Consider the following 18,002-nt stretch of genomic DNA (forward strand, 5'->3'; position numbering starts at 1 on the left):
GGTGGTGTTTTGCTGCTTACTGTATATCACAGTGTTTCATATCAAATGTGAAATGTTTGATTGTCTTTCTCTTTATGGCATAAAAATTATTTTGTTCCTGTTAATAGCCTGATTAATCCATAATAAAATTAATTACCTATCAGCCTTCCACTTAATGGTCTTGGCAGCCATTAATGATTATAATGTCCCTTACTTCAGTAGAGTTGCAAATAATGATATTCTGATTCTATAATTCCTCCTATATTTATTAGGTGGAATTCTATTACGTAGAAACCTTTTACTCGTCAATTATTTGGTTACCCTGAGGTATAGTTTATACAAAAAAGGTAGAATCAGTATTGGGTTTTTGCCTTCCATATTCACGTTTTGACAATTAGAGGTTGCTTCTCTAGCATCCTCTAAAGCAGTGGTTCTCTCTCTGTAAAGGGGGCAGTTGTGACCCTCTAGGGATACCCGGCAAGGTCTGAAGACATTTTTGGATGCTACTGGCATCTAGTGGGTGGAGGCCAGGGATGCTGCTAAGCATCCTACAATGCACAAGATGGTCCCCACAACAATTATCTGGCCCAAAATATCAGTAGTGCTGAGGTTGAGAAACCCTTCTCTAAAGGTACATGATGAATATTTTCTTTTTAAGTATCACTATGAACTCAGTGATTGCTCTGTTTCAATTCTGTAAGTCATTTTCTAAGGTTTTTCTAATAGAAAGTTTCAAACCTATAAAAAGGTAGAAAGAATCCTCTAATGGACTTTGGTGTATCCATCATCCAGCTAAAACACTTAACAATTCACGACCAATCTTATTTCCTCTATACCCCATCCCCAACCTGGATTATTTTGGAGTAAGTACAAGACAACACATTGTTTCATTTGTAAATATATCAATATGTTTCTCTAAAAGAGACATAACCACAATATCATTATCACACTTAATTGAGAGATTCTTTAATAATAAATGTCCAGTGTTCCCATTTCTCTGATTGTCTTATAGTTTAAAACAGTTTTTGTGATTCTTTTTCCTTATAATTTTTTGTTGAAAACTGATTCATTTGTCTGATAGAGTTTTCTACTTCTTGGGTTTTCCTGGAGCCGCATGGAGTCATTTTATAGCCTCTCTTTTCCCTTATTTCCTGTTAATTGGTAGTTAGCACTAGAAGCTTGCACAGACTCAGGGATCAAAAATTTTTTTTTTCAAGATTGCTTCTTAAGTGGTGTTGTATACTTCCTGTTAGTGTACCATTGGGGGCACCTGATGGCTGGGTATCTCTTTTTGGGTTTAGAATGATCCATTTTTAAGTTACCAGTTAGCTTTACATCTAATGGTTTAATACCATTGATGATCATCATGTAGATTTATTTCCATAAGGACTACAAAACGGTGATACTCTAATTCTGTCTTTTCTTCCATCATCATTAGGTGGAATTTGTCTTTAAAGAAAGGTGTTTTCTAATCAACTCTTTTCTTTCCCAGAGGTTCAGTTCATAAAAAGAACATAGAATACATATTGGTTCTTTCCCTTTATTTATTTGTTTTGTGAACAAGTTGCATCTCTAGTATCCACTAAAAGTAACGATGATATTTTGCCTTTTAAGTATCGTCATGAGCTCATGAATTTTTAACATCTTTGATGAGTTTTAATCCTTAGCATTCATTGTTCTTTATATATTCAAATTATCCTTCTTTGGCCATTGGGATCCCTTTCAGGCCTTTTAGATATGACCCCAGAGGTCCTTGAAAACTTCCTTGCTTTTTGGCATGGTAAGATGTTTTTGGCTCATTTTTTTTCTTTTATATCCCTGAACTGGAATCAGACATTTCTTCAAGGAAGCCTAGTTCTTTTTAGTAGCTAGTTAGAGACCATAGCACGGATACTAAGGATTCTTGTTGCAACTGGATTAGTCATTGTTCCAGGCCTTTTTAGTAATCCAAACTAGGTGTTTGTTTGCTAAGGCTGCCTATACAAAATACCAGAAACAGGTTGGCTTTTTTGATGGGAATTTTATAAGGGGAAAATCTTACAGTTCCGAGGCAGTGAAATGTCCAAATCACAGCACTATCAGAGATGCTTTCTCATCACATGTTATCTGCCAGCAGATCCTGGATTCCTGCCCCATGGCAAGGCAAGATGGCAGCCAATCTCTACTGTTCCTTAATTCTACTTTCTCTCATGGCAGGGTCAAATGGCAGCTGTCTTTCTGTTTTTCTGCTTTCAGTTTGAAGTTTATATAAGACCCCTGCAAGAAGGCGGAGACCTAACCTGGGTCACTCCTAACTATCAAATGATCTAATCAGAAGATCCCTTAGTGTAATCAAAGGGCTTCACACCCATAGGAATGGATTAATTTAAGACCAGGGTCTTTTCTGGGATTCACACACACAAAATTTCAAACTGTCACACTAGGAAATGTGTTTTGGTTTTTTCCTAAGAGGAAATACTTCATGAATCTAACTGTTTTCAAGTCAAACTTAAGAAAACAAGGTTTTTGCTTTTTTTTTTTCTATTTTATCTTGTATCTCTTTTCTCTTAAGCTGAAAACCTTGGTTCCTAATGACATTAACATGACTTATTTGTTTTATGCTACTATATAGAGAATAGTTTCAAAGTTACTACTATATTGCTAGTAACAGTATGATTGCCTGAAACAACTCAAGCTGTCTTTGCAGTCCTTTTTTCCCTTAGGACATAACCCATTGGGAATGTATAGCCATGTTACTCTGTTTTCAAGTCACTTGAAAGAGTTTTCTCTGTGTGACCAAGCTCAAAAGGTTTATTTATTTTATTTTGCTTTTAGTTTTCAGGGATTGCTTTATTTTTTAAAAAAATTTTTTTTCAAACTTTTATAAAAAAGTTTACATTGTTCCAAAGTCAGAACTATAAAACAAGGACATTCAGGGAAGTCTTCTTCCATCCCTGTCCCCTCTACTCTGTTTCCTTCCTCACCTTGTAGGTAACCATTTTTATTAGTTCTTGATTTTTCATTACACTGTTAATATTTTTAACATAAGCAAATAGTTTATTCATATTGCCCCCTTTGGTGCATTAAAAAAAAAAACTGCTTACTGTATACACTGTTCTGCGTTTTGCTTTTGTCATGTAATAAGAATCTTGATCACTCAAGAGATATTCCTTATTCATTTTTGCAGCTACATAGTGCTCCTTTGTATGGATATCCATGGTTTATTCAAATAGTCTCCTACTGATAGGCATATGGGTTGTTTCTGATCTTTTGCTAATATAATTGGAGCTGTGTGACCTTGTGCCCATATCATCGACTATTTTTGCCAACGTATATTTGAGAATGATTTCTAGACATGGGCTTATCAGATCAGAGGGTAAAAATGCACATGTAATTTTGCTGGGTATTGCCAGATTCCTCTCCATAGGAATTACTCCATTTTGCATTCCCAACTGCAGTGTATGAGTATCTGCTTCCTTACTGCTTCATTGACAGAAATTATTGTCAGATTTGATTCTTAACAAACTGATCAATAAGAAATGTTATCTCAGTGTAGTTTTAATTTGCAATTCTCTTGGTAGGAGTGAGGTTTAGCATCTTTTCAAATATTTAAGGGCCAAATGCATGTTTTCTTCTGTGAACTACCCATTCACACCTTCCAGTAATTAATCTGCTTGGTTATAGTAGCTTATGACATGAAAATAGCAGTGGATTTCTTTAACAATGGGTTTATTTTCCCACTCTTATAACATATTTGCCCCCCTTTGGAACATGCTGTTATCATTGTAGAGGGAAAGAAAAGAGTTGGCAGAAACATGTATTATCTTAAGAGACTCAGAAGTGTTGTGTGTGGGGAGCAAATGTAGCTCAAGTGGTTGAGCACTTGCTTCCCATGTACAAGGTCCTGGGTTCAATCTCTGGTACCTCCTAAAAACAAACAAACAAAAAATCGACTCTCATTGGAGAGTAGATATAGCCCAGTGGTTGACCGCCTACTTCCCACGTACAAGGTGGTAGTACCTCCTTAAAAAAGAAAGAAGTGTTTTATGTCCATTCACATGGCATTGGCCAGAGTTTGTGAAGTGGTGAAACCTACCACAGGGAGGGAGGCCATTTATATTCTCCAGAGGGAGGCATTGCATTGCAGGTGTCATAGCAGGAGGACATCAGAGGAACATAAAATCCTCTTGCCCAAATTTCTACAGAGAAATGTACTTTTTTTTTCATTGCCGTCACAAAAGTATTAATTTACCTATTTGTATAGATATTTAAATAATGTACAATACACAATATACTCTGTGAAGGTAGTACTCTGGGTTTTTACTCACTGCAATGCCTAGCACAGTTGCTGGGACATACTAAAGAATCTATGGTTAGTTTTGAATGAATGATTATGATTTAAATTATAGTTATTTTTTCCTGGTTTTTCAAATATCATTCTTAGGTTTACATGGCTTAATATATGATAATAAAACTGAATCCATGAGGACAATTAATCTCCTTGAACGAATGAATATTTACCAAGAGGTTTTTCTCAGTATTTTATATAGAGCTCTTCCTATACAGGTACGTTGTATTTTGTGACATTGAGTTATTAATAGCAGGTGATACCTGTCATTTTAAGTTGAAAGTTTTACATGTATTCTTCACATCTTCAACTGCTTGGTGTAAAATCAATAATATACTAATTTTCTGCATTTATATTGTGACCTTTCCTTTTTATTTGCATTTTAAAAGATATTTTTCACATTTAAGATGCTTCCTGGCTTATATCATAATACATTTATGTGGTATAAAAGTTGACAAATTTTTCTATTTGGAAATGTATAATCACTCCTAATTTATCTTTGAGATAAAAAAAAAAAATTTTTAATTATCCAATTACAACACCTACTTCTCATGTGAATGGGGAAAAATTGGACCAAGAACTGTGTAGAGTAGAAAATAAAGCCAGAACCCTTAAGGACTTTCAGTTGGAAAGGGGGATAAAGTGGATTTATTGCTTGGAATTGCCACTGGGCTTCTGCACATTAAATTTCCTTTGTTATACTTTTTAAATGGTGATAAGGGTTAGCGCTGCTCTAACAAACATTTTTATTGTTTCCTTTCACAGAAATATTTAGAGCCAGTTTATTTTTATATTTACACCTTATTTGGACTCCAGGCAATCTACGTCACAGCTCTTTACATAACTAGCTGGCTCCTTAGTGGTACATGGCTATCAGGACTATTAGCAGCTTTCTGGTATGTCACAAATAGGTGAGTTGGAATCATAACGCATCTCTCCTTTCCCAAAAAGTAAATGAAATTGAAGTGACTTCATTTCTAGGTTAGTGAAATTTGTTTGGGTGGGAATGTTTTCTCCTTGGTTTATCTGTCAGTGATTATTTTTCTTGACCTGTTTGTACTTATTTTTTTTTTTTTTAAGTTAATTTTTTAAACATTATTATTGTGCTAATATATATGCAACACAAAATTTCCCATTTTAACTCTTTTCATATGTGCAATTCACTGATATTAATTACATTCACAATAATGTGATAACATCACCACCATCCATTACTAAAACTTTTTTACCACCCCAATAGAAAGTCTACCCATTCTCCTTGCCCCCTAACCTGGGTAACCTGTAATCTACTTTTTGTCCCTGTGAATTTAAGCAAATTATTTTTTATTACAACCTTATTTGTTGCTTACTATATACCAAATACTTGTGAATTGTATTACTAACTGTATTACATAATCATTTAATAACTCTGTAGGGTAGGTGCTATTGTTATCCCTATTTTAGAGATGAGGAAATTGTGCCTTAAGAGTTTAAGTAATATCACAACTAAGTCTTGGTTAGGATTCAAACTCAGAGTGTGAGACATAACTATGTTATGACTGCCACTTAACATTTTTTTAACATTTTATTTTGAGATAATTTCACACTTATACAGAACAATTACAAAAATAATACAAAAGCCATACAGAGAACTCCAGCATACCAGGACCACCCTACCCCACCCCAAGACCCAGATCCACCAATTTTAACATTTTGCCACATTGCTGTATTACTCTAGCTCTAGATAGTTATGTATCTGTGTCTTTATATGTTTTCTAAACATTTGAGAGTAGGTTGTATACATCATGCTCCTCAAACATATATTTTTTCTAAGAACAGGATATCTACTTACATAATGAACTTAAGTGCAGTTACCAAGTTGAAAATATTTAGCACTGATATAAAGCTCATAGTCTATAGTCCAGTTTTTTCATATGTCCCAGTAATATCCCTCTGATACTTTTCTTCTCCCTTGCTAGATCCCATCCAGGATCATGTCTTGCATTTGTCATTGTCTATTTAGTTGCTCTTTTTTTTTTTTTTAATTGTGGAAACATATGCAATATGAATTTTCCCATCTCAGCCTTCCCCAAGCATACCATTCAGTGGGATTAATCATGTTCACAGTGTTGCCCTACCCTCACTACCATCCAGCCTCTTAACATTTTAATCTAATATCCTTATTATTCCTGTTAAAAGTAAGTGAAGGGAAGCAGATGTGGCTCAAGTGATAGGTCTTCCACCTACCATATGGGAGGACCCAGGTTCAATCCCTGGGGCCTCCTGGAGAAAAAGAAGAGGAAGCATGCTTGTGCGGCGAGCCAGTGCCTGCGCAAGTGAGTCACGAAGCAAGATGATGATGCAATAAAAAGAGAGACAAAAGGGAGAGTCAAGGGAACCACAGCAGAAACCAGGAACTGAGGTGGCGCAGCGACAGGAACCACTCTCCACATCAGAGTCCCCAGGATCAAATCCCGGTGAATCCTAGAGGAGAAAAAATGAGAAGAAAAAAAGAGAAATAGATAACAGAAGATCACACAGTGAATGGACACAGTCTGCAAAAACAGTGGGAGGTGGGGGGGAAGGGAAGAGGAGGGGACAGGGTAAAAATAAATCTTTCAAAAAAAACTAAGTGTAAGTCAAATAAATTGCTTTTAGTAAGAATAAATAAAGGGCATTTATTGAATGTGTAACATGGGTAGAGATGGTTCTTTGTGCTGTGCATATGAAGATGAAAACTGACCTGTGCTTGTCCTCTGGGGCTTAAAATCTAGAGGGGGTGGAGGGACAAAAACTTTATTGCCAGTGACGAATTTAAGACTCAGTGTAAAGTACTAAAGAAATACATAGAGGGAGAATGCAAAACATTGCCTCTTGGCACTAGTGGAGTTAGAAGTAAAGTAGGAGGTGATGCCACCTGTAATATCCACGTGCTTAGGAGTCAGACTGACGTGGGTTTGGACCTCAGATCTACCACTTAGCTAAATACATACCCCTGGATAATTTCTCAATGCCAGTTTTATGTTACAGGGATGGTGATGATAAGACCAATTGTTATTATTGAGAACTTAGACTAGGCTTCAAATATACTTGGACTTCATGTAATGGAACTTTCATTTTAGGAACTGTTTGAGGAAATTATTGCAAAAAATACCACTTTGGCCAATTTTGTTTTATTTTGTGCAGAATAGACACCACAAGAGTTGAATTTACCATTCCATTGAGGGAGAATTGGGCACTGCCATTCTTTGCAATTCAAATAGCAGCAATTACATATTTCCTGAGACCAAATTTACAGCCTCTTTCTGAAGTAAGTTTTGATAATAGCTTATATTGTTTTAATTTCCCAATTTTATATAAGAAGCCTCAGAAAATGAGATGTGTTTTATATAGTGTCCCAGTGTATGTGAATCATTCTTATTCTGTGACCCATTTTTTACTTGAATTAAATGAAGTTTTCTTTTTCTGAGCTTTTTCCTACTTTGCAAGGAAAATGTTTTCATTTTTGATGTTAAAAATGTACTGTACATAATCTACCCTTAAATAGTTGCAGCAAACCCACACATACTTTGTGCAAAACTGTCAGAATTTTTAAGCCATTGCTCTTGAGATGATGTGGTATGTTATCACCTCTATAATAGTGTGGAATACACATACTGTATGTGAATATTTATATGCAAAGTGTCACTTTAGGATATTTAGAGCTTAAGTAACAAATGCAAGGATTTTTAGAGCAACAGTTTATGGTTTTTCTATTTGGTTTGTAGAGAAATTGGCTGCTCTGGAGAAAACTTTTCTGCAAGGCTTTTTATTAATAGAGACATATAAATTATGCAAAGGTTTTCTTTTTTCAGAGGCTGATACTGCTTGCCATTTTCATATCAACTTTTCTCTTTAGCCTGACATGGCAATTTAATCAATTTATGATGCTGATGCAAGCATTAGTACTGTTCATACTGGACTCTTTGGACATGCTTCCAGCTGTGAAGGTAAGTTTTGCTTTCTTTTCTCATTTGAAAATTTCATTGTTTGGTGTTTTATATAATAGAGTGAGCTCAAATATGCAAGTGCTTGATAATAAGATGAAGCTGCTTCTTAGATCTAATATAAGTATGCTGTGGTCAGTTGAAGCAGTGTAATTTATGCAGCCTAGTTTGACACATCTTCACTTTGATTCTGTTTATTTCAAGTTAAAAGACAGAGTTATTTGGGAGCATATAGGTGGTCAGTTGTCCTTTTAGAGATGAATTAAATGTACAAATATAAGATAGACATTTTAAAATGTCTTACTGGATATTCCATTTCCCCCCCCCCAAGAAACTCAAAGGGACTATAACATCTTTTCTGTGGAAAAGTTTCACAGAAGTGGGGACCTTGAGCTGAGCCACAAAAGAGAAGAGTAGTAGGACTTAGGTAGAATGTGAAAGGGCAGGCTGGGAAGGTAAAATGCGGTAGGAAAAGCATTGGCAAATTAAATATTACATGTATATAATATTTAGTGTTTCTGTAGTTGTGAAGTCATGGTCATTCACACACCACTGGTAAGAATATAAAATGCTATTCCCTGTCCTTGCAGTAGAGAGCAATTCCACCTCTGGAAATTTATCCTAAGGAAATAAGAGTGTTCCTTTTAATTGTATTGTAATGATAAAAGCTTGAAAACAAGCGAAGACATTACCAGTAGGGTACTGTTAAATAATTTCTGGCTTATCTCTGTAAGGAAGTATTATATAACCATTTTTCGACCTCCCCTCTATTTTTTTTTAAAGTAAAACATTTCAACGTGTTAATAGTCAACTGCATGGTTCTGTATATTCCCTTTGTTCTTTGACTCTTCTGAATTAGTTTTTCTGTAATCATGTATTTCATTTAAAATTAGAAAAAACAAAGGGTACTGTTTTGGCACACAAACACAAAATTTTAAAAATAGTGCAGTTAATTTATTTCATGGGATTCGATTCTAAACTTGGTTAAACTTTTATATTTGAAATTATGTTGGTGTTACAAGTAGTTATAATTGTCAGAATTTAAGGAAGAACAGTATTATAATGAAATGATCCTGAGTTATAAAACCATGTTGCTAGCATCAACTCTGAAAATTACTAGCTCTTAAACTCTGGCAAGTCATTTACCTTCTTGAACCTTAGTTTCTTCATATTTGATCATTGATCTCCAATCATGTCAGCAAAGAGTCAGAATAATTGGTATAGAAAAAAGTAATCCAAGTTCAGAGCACAATGTGGTGATAAGAAGTGATATCTACTGATAGGTCATTATCTTTTCATGGATGATGAGACATCTCTTACCAACAAAACCCCAAGTTTCCAGTTAGAAATGTGTTCAAGGGTTTTTAAATATAAAGCAGAGTAGCAAATGGTATTGTTGAGCATATATTTTTGCTTCATTAAAGGCTAAAAATATGAAGGTTAATAAAGTTTTATTAATCTGATGTGGAAACAAGAAGACACATTAATAATAAATGCCTGAGAGATCATTTTAAAATATTCCATACAGTTCTAGACCAGATGGAGTACACATACCTCCCTCTGTTCTTCCCACTAAGTAGAGCTAAAACCCTGGACAGTATATATAAAACAAGCATAAGATTTTGCAAGGTGGAGAGAAGAAAGCAAACCTCCTAGGAATCTTGAGACCCAAGGGAAGAAATGGCATTGAGTTACCAGGGTTTTCTCTTTGCCTCATATATGCTGAACTGTGTCCTGGAAAAGCCAGCAATCTGGAAATACCAGTGGTCTCAGATAGAAAAGCTGCCAGTAAAGCCTTCTTTCTAGCAAAAGGATCCGAAAAGGAGAACTGAGCAAGATAGAAACTTTCAGACAGTAACCACCCTACTCCAGCCAAACACCACAGGAAAAAACAGCAGCCCTGTTCCCTCTTGTCAGCAAATGCTGAGTGGAGAGTCTGTCCTTCAATCCTTGCCCAGCTGTAACAAGGCACCACTCACTTCCCACCATGGTTGTGTCAGAAGAAGCCTAATTGGGAGCCAGGACTTTCACCATTTTCCAGGGATGTCAGGAAGTCTACGTGGGGAGATCATGAAAGTTCACCCAATGATCATGAGACATCCCTTTCCTTCCCTGCCGAGATGGTGTTAGAGCAGACCAAATGGGAAGCTGGGGCTTTCACAAGGAGCCTGAACATTCATCCACACCCAGCAGTAATGAGGCACCCTGCCCCTTCCCACCCCAGGAGGCCAAGTGCAGAACCTGAACTTCCACGCCCATCTGAAAATAAAGAGTGGCACTCTTCTTTTTCCACCAACATGGCACTGGTGGCTGTGACACGAAAGAGCTAAATAAGATCTGGAGTCTTACAGTATAATGCCCAAAATGTACAAGATACAATTTTAAAAATCATTCATTATACTAAGAACCAGGAAAATCTCTTTTGAAAGAAGGGACAACTAACAGATGCCAACATGGAGAGACAAAGAAGTTGGAATTATCTTAGCAGGAATTTAAAGCAACTGTAATTTTTAAAAAAGCTTCATCAAGCAATTACAGACTTGAAACAAAGGAAAAAAACTCTCAGCAAAGAAATAGAGATGCCAAGAAGAGCCAAATGGAAATTCTAGAACTGAAAATTTCCAATAACCGAAACATAAAACCTCATTGGATGGTCTCAAGCAGAATGGAGAGGCCATTTAACTTAAAGATAGAACAATAGGCATTTCTAATCTGAACAAGAAAAAATAGACTGAAAAAAATGAGCAGCAATTCCAGTGACTTGTGAAACTATAACAGAAATCATGAAACATGAAAACATTCATGTCATCGGAGTCCTAGGAGAGGAGAAATAACGTGGGACTGAAAGAGTATTTGAGAAAATAATAGCTGAAATTTTACCAAATTTGGAAAAAGATACACAGATTGAAATAAAACGATGCCAGGACACAACATAAGCAAATTTCTGAAAACTAAAGACAAAAAAAAAAAATCTTAAATCAGCCAACAAAAAAACACTTTACCTGTGAGGGAAAACTAATTAGAATTAACAGTGGATTTCTCATCAGAAACCATGGAGGCTAGAAGGAAGTGGCACAGTATTTTTCAGCTGCTGAAAGAAAAGAATTGTCAATCAGGAATCCTATGTCCAGCAAAAATATTTTTCAGCAATGAAGGGGAATTCATCTGACATTCTCAGTAGAAGGAAAACTAATGGAATTTGGCATCAGCAATCTTAGTACACCCTGAAAGAATGGCTAAAGGAAATTCTTGAAACAGAAAGGAAATGATAAAATAAGGAATTTTGGAACATTTTTTGGAAAAAGCAATAAAAAGAGTTAAAATATGGGTAAATACAAGGGGCTTTCCTTCTCTTGGATTTTCCAAATTATGTTCGGTGATTGAAGCAAAATTATAATAATGTTGTAGGTGATTCTCAGTTGTATGTATAGGAAATATTTAAAGCAATTAAAAATGAGGAGGATAAAGGGACTTAAATAGAGGTAAGTTTACTACACTTCACTTGAACTGGTAAAATAATATCAGTGGGAAGGCAAAGCTGGCCCATGCGCCACAGAGAGCTGATGCAGCTAGATGACACAACAAAAGGGATACAAACAGATACAGAGAAAACGCACAGTGAATGGACACAGAGAAAAGACAGCAAAAAAAAAAGTAACAAGCCACAAGGGGGGGATAAATAAATAAATCTTTAAAAAAAGCAAACATCAGTAGACTGTGATGTTATGAATATGTAATGTAATACTCAGCACAACCACTGAAAATATCCACAAAGGGATGCACTCAAAAACACTAAGATGAATAAAAGAATTCTAAATGTGTTCTACTAAGCCAGACAAATACAGGAAAAAGGGGAAAAAAGCAGAGGACAAAGAGAAAACAATAAAATGGCATATTTAATGCATCAGTAATAACATTATATAAAATTGGTCTAAATGCACAAATAAAAAACACGACCCTACTGTATTACTGCTTATCAGAAACTCACTTCAAATATAGGAAAGTCACTCCAACTACAATAAAATAGGTAGGTTGAAAGTAAAAGGATGGAAAAAGATATACCATGCAAACTTTAATCAAAAGAAAGCAGGAACAGCTACAGTAATATATAAAATAGACTGCAGAGCAAAGAAAATTACCGGGTACAGAGAAGAAATTATGTAATTATAAAAGGGTCAGTTATCAAGAAGACATAACAGGTGGCGGACTTGGCCCAGTGGTTAGGGCGTTCGTCTACCACATGGGAGAGCCAAGGTTCAAACCCTGGGCCTTCTTTTTTTTTTTTTTTTTTTTTTTTAAGATTTTATTTATTTATTTAATTTCCCCCCCTCCCCTGGTTGTCTGTTCTTTGGTGTCTATTTGCTGCGTCTTGTTTCTTTGTCCGCTTCTGTTGTCGTCAGCGGCACGGGAAATGTGGGTGGCGCCATTCCTGGGCAGGCTGCTCTTTCTTTTCACGCTGGGTGGCTTTCCTCACGGGCGCACTCCTTGCGCGTGGGGCTCCCCCACGCGGGGGACACCCTTGCGTGGCACGGCACTCCTTGCGCGCATCAGCACTGCGCATGGCCAGCTCCACACGGGTCAAGGAGGCCCGGGGTTTGAACCGCGGACCTCCCATATGGTAGACGGACGCCCTAACCACTGGGCCAAAGTCCGTTTCCCCCTGGGCCTTCTTGACCCATGTGGAGCTGGCCCATGTGCAGTGCTGATATGTGCAAAGAGTGCCGTGTCACGCAGGGGTGTCCCCGCGTAGGGGAGCCCCATGCGCAAGGAGAGCCGCCCAGCGCGAAAGAAAGTGCAGCCTGCCCAGGAATGATGCCACACACAGGGAGAGCTGACACAACAAGATGACGCAACAAAAAGAAACAGATTTCCGTGCCACAGACAACAGAAGCAGACAAAGAAGACGCAGCAAATAGACACAGAGAACAGACAACCAGGGTGGGGGTGGGGAGAGAAATAAATAAATCTTAAAGAAAAAGACATAACAATCTTAAATGTTATGCAGTAAATAATAGAATTGCAAAATCCATGAAACAAAACCTGACAACTGAAAGGAGAAATAGACAAATAGACAATTATAGCTGGAAACTTCAACAGTGATATAACAGCTAGAAAGAAAACCAGCAAGTATAGAGAAGAACTGTGCAGCATCATTAACCAACAGGAACTACTCAATATTTATATAACACTTCACCTAGCAACTACAGAATGTACATTCGTTTTAAGCACCCATGGAACATTTACCAAGATATACCATATCCTGGAACTTAAACACCAACAAATTAAAAAGAATTATGACCGTACAGACTATGTTCTAGGACCAAACAGATTCAGACTAAAGATCAATAACAATATTAAGTTCCAACCTTAAGACGCTAGGAAAAGAAGAATAAACCCAAATCAAGCAGAAGGAAGGAAATAATAAACATAGGAGCAGAAATCAGTGAAATTAAGAGCAAAGAAAGAATACCAAGAATCAATGAAATAAGAAGCTCTAGTTCTATAAGAAGGTCCATAAAATCAACAAACTTCTAACAAGTCTCTATAATTGCCATGGAGCATTAAAAGCTTTTGAATCTTAACAGATTTTTATACCAAAGGTCCCTGAAGCATTCCCATACAAGTAAGATACTGGAGACTATTGGGAGTGGTTCATAAATGATAAGGAAAATGCTGGTCATACCAATGGCAAAGTAAAATTGGATTCACACTATACAACATGTACAAAAAATAATTCTAGGTCATTCAAAGGTTTAAATATGCAAAAATATATAAAATATTTTAGCAGAGACTATTGGGAAGTGGACTTGGCCCAGTGGATAGGGCATATTCACCTACCACATGGGAGGTCCGTGGTTCAAATCCCGGCCACCTCGACCTGTGTGGACCTGGCCCATGTGCAGTGCTGATGCGCACAAAGAGTGCCCTGCCACGCAGGGGTGTCCCCCACGTAGGGAAACCCCATGCACAAGGAATGCACTCCGTAAGGAGAGCTGCCCGGCACGAAAGAAAGTGCAGCCTGCCCAAGAATGGCACCACACACACAGAGAGCTGGCACAGCAAGATGACGCAACAAAAAGAAACACAGATTCCCGGTGCTGCTGATGAGGATAGAAGCGGTCACAGAAGAACACACAGCAAATGGACACAGAGAGCAGACAACTGGGGTGGGGAGGGGAGAGAAATAAAAAATAAATCTTGAAAAAAATATATATATAAACCCTGGGCCTCCTTGACCCGTGTGGAGCTGGCCCATGCGCAGTGCTGATACGCACAAGGAGTACCATGCCACGCAGGGGTGTCCCCCGCGTAGGGGAGCTCCACGCGCAAGGAGTGCTCCCCGTAAGGAGAGCTGCCCAGCGCAAAACAAAGTGCAGCCTGCCCAAGAATGGCGCCACACACACAGAGAGCTAACACAGCAAGATGACGCGACAAAAAAAACCCACAGATTCCCATGCCGCTGACAACAGAAGCGGACAAAAGAAAAACATGCAGCAAATGGACACAGAGAACAGACAACTGGGGTGGGGGGAGGGGAGAGAAATAGATAAAAAATAAATCTTTAAAATACATATTTTTAAAAATAATAAGGTGGGTTGGGGGAAAAACACACCAAATATAAGATAAGGACTATGATGAGTAGTAATATTTTGACAATATTCTTTCATAATTTGTAACAAATGTCTCTCAACAATGCAAGGTGTTGATGGAGGGTTGATGTATGGGACCCCTGTATAATGTTATGCATGTTTGCTTTGTGAGTTCACAGCTTTTACTATACACTTAATTGTTTATGTATGTTCACATATAAATGATATAAAGATAATAATAGGGTTGGTTGGGGGAAAATACTTTGGTTAGTAGTAATATTTTGACAATGCTCTTTTTTTTTTTTTTAAGATTTATTTTTTATTTCTCTCCCCCTTCCCCCTCCCCCAGTTGTCTGCTCTATGTGTCCATTCGCTGTGTGTTCTTCTGTGACCACTTCTATCCTCATCAGCGGCATGGGAATCTGTGGGGGTTTTTTGTTGTGTCATCTTGCTGTGTCAGCTCTCCATGTGTGTGGTGCCATTCTTGGGCAGGCTGCACTTTGTTTTGCGCTGGGCGGCTCTCCTTACGGAGAGCACTCTTTGCGCGTGGGGCTCCCCTATGTGGGGGACACCCCTGCGTGGCATGGCACTCGTTGCACACATCAGTGTTGCACATGGGCCAGCTCCACACATGTCAAGAAGGCCCGGGGTTTGAACTGTGGATCTCCCATGTGGTAGGCGGACGCCCTATCCACTGGGCCAAGTCCACTTCCCTTGACAATGCTCTTTAATCATTCGTTAAATGGTCTAACAACAATGCAAGTTATTGGTGGTAAGGTGAGTTATGAGAGTCCTGTATGATGTTATATATGTTTGTTTTGTAATTTCACAGCTATAATTATACACTTATTGCTTATGTATGAGTGATGTACTTCAATAAACTAATTAAAAAAATTTTTTTTGAAGTTGATAAATCCAACTACATTAAACAAATAAGCTTAACGAAGGACACCATGAACAAAGTATAAAGTATAATCAGGGAGAAGATAGTTATACTGCATATAGCCAACCAAGAATTAGAATACAATACCTTAAAATAACTCTTGCTACTCAATAAGAGAAATATAAGTACCCCAATAGGAAAAAATGGACAAATCATATTAGTGTATTTTAATAAGAAAAAAAAAAAGGAATGGCCAATAAACATCTAAAAAGCTCATCTGCATGTTCAACAACTATGTAAGTAAAAATTAAAATCATACTGTGATACCATTTCTTACCAACTAGATAATGTACTGAAAAAAATGTAACAACGAAAAATTTAGCAAAGAAAAACGTCTCTCATCTCCATGGATCGGAAAACTTAATTATCAGTTAAGATGGCAGTATTCACCAAATTAATCTATAGATTTAATGCAGTGTCTCTATCAGAAACCCACCTGGCTTCTTTGTAGAATTTGACAAGTTGATCTTAAAATTCACAGGAAAATACAAAGGACCCAGAATAGCCAAAACTATCTTGAAAAAGAACAGAATTGTTTTACTCACTGTGATGTCTCTAGATTGTCCTCTAGCTTTCTTTCTATTGACATTAACCTCCCTTTCAGATACAATTATATTCATTAGTCAGCAGTGTTTGTTATACTCGCTGTAATGTGTTACCATCAAAATCTATCCAATTCCTTACATTTACAATTAACTTTGTTAAACATTGTACATACATTCAGCCTCAGCTCCCCCTTCTCAACCCATATTCTATCTCCTACTGACCCAATACTCTAGAGTTTAGCTCCATTCATGAGTTTATTTATTTAGTTCATATTAGTGAGACCATAAATATTTGTCCATTTGTGTCTGGCTTGTTTAACTCAACATTAATGTCCTCAAGATTTCATCGCTGTTGTCATATGCATCCCAACTTCATTTCTTCTTACAATTCAGTACTATCCCATCATATGTCCTGTACCACATTTTGCTTATCCATTCATGGGTTGATGGACAATTGGGTTGTTTCCATCTTTTAGCAATTGTGAATAATGCTGTTATGAACATCAGCAGGAAAATGTCTGTTCATATCCTTTCACTTCTGAATATATTCCTAGTGGGACTGCTGGATTATACAGCAGTTTCTATGTTTATCTTCCTGAGGAACTGCCAAAATGTCTTCCACAGATGCTACACCATTTTACATTACCACTAACGGTGAAGGAGTGTTCTGTTTCTCCACATCTTCTCCAGTCTTGTAGTTTTCAGGATTTTTTTTTTTTTAGTAAAGACCATTCTGTAAGGCATGAAATGATCTCGTTGTAGTTTTGATATGCATATCCCTAGTAGTGATGTTGAGCATCTTTTTGTGTACTTTCTAGCCATTTGTATTTCCTCTTTAGAAAAATGTCTATTCATGTCATTTGCCCATTTTTAAATCAGATTGCTTGTCTTTTTATTGGTGAGTTGTATGAGCTCTTTATATAACATGGAAATCAAACCCTTATCAAATAGGTCATTTCCAAAAATTTTCTCCCATTGAATAGACTGCCTTTTCACCTTCTTAACAAGTCATTTGAAGCACAAAAGTGGTTTAATTTTGAGTAGGTCCCATTTATCTATTTTTTCTTCTAGGAGTTTTACAGTTGTTGCTTTTATATTTCGGTCCTTGATCCATTTTGAGTTTATTTTTGTCTAAGGTGTGAAATGGGGCCCCTTACACTTCCAGATAAATTTAGTATTTAACTTTCCCATTTATATAAAGTGCTCTCTTGGAATTTTGATTGGGATTGTATTGAATCTATAAATCAATTTGGGTGTAACGGACAACTTAATATTTAGTCTTCCAATCCATGATCATGAACTGTCCTTCCATTTATTTAGGTCCTCTTTGGTGTCTTTTAGCAATATTTTGTAGTTTTCTGAATGCTGAATGCTTATATTTGATTCTTTTAGCCACTATTGTAAATGGATTTTTTTTTTTTAATTTCCTCCTTAGATTGCTCATCAGTAATGTTTAGAAACGCTATTGATTTTTGCGTATTAATCTTGTATCCTGCCAGTTTGCTGAATTCATCTTCTAGGAGTCACTTTGTGGTGGATTTTTTGGGATGTTTTAGATAAAGGATCATACCATCAGTGAACAGTGAAAGTTTTACTTCTCATTTCCTATTTGGATGCATTTTATTTCTTTAGGCTAATTGCTCTAGCTAGAAT

The 18,002-nt window shown here is 36.9% G+C and overlaps 1 protein-coding gene across 11 annotated transcripts in view; it reads left to right on the plus strand.

The window, feature by feature from the left end:
* Positions 1-18,002, plus strand: part of DPY19L3 (dpy-19 like C-mannosyltransferase 3) — an 89,142-nt gene that overhangs the window by 29,389 nt on the left and 41,751 nt on the right. For all 11 annotated transcript variants that reach the window (XM_058280105.2, XM_058280102.2, XM_058280100.2 and 8 more), the window contains 4 exons: positions 4,403-4,524; positions 5,072-5,217; positions 7,472-7,595; positions 8,140-8,274. In XM_058280105.2, coding sequence (XP_058136088.1) covers positions 4,403-4,524; positions 5,072-5,217; positions 7,472-7,595; positions 8,140-8,274 — 527 coding nt within the window. The remainder of the gene's footprint in view (positions 1-4,402; positions 4,525-5,071; positions 5,218-7,471; positions 7,596-8,139; positions 8,275-18,002) is intronic.

Source organism: Dasypus novemcinctus, chromosome 18 (assembly GCF_030445035.2).
Source record: "Dasypus novemcinctus isolate mDasNov1 chromosome 18, mDasNov1.1.hap2, whole genome shotgun sequence".
Taxonomy (NCBI): Eukaryota; Metazoa; Chordata; class Mammalia; order Cingulata; family Dasypodidae; genus Dasypus; species Dasypus novemcinctus.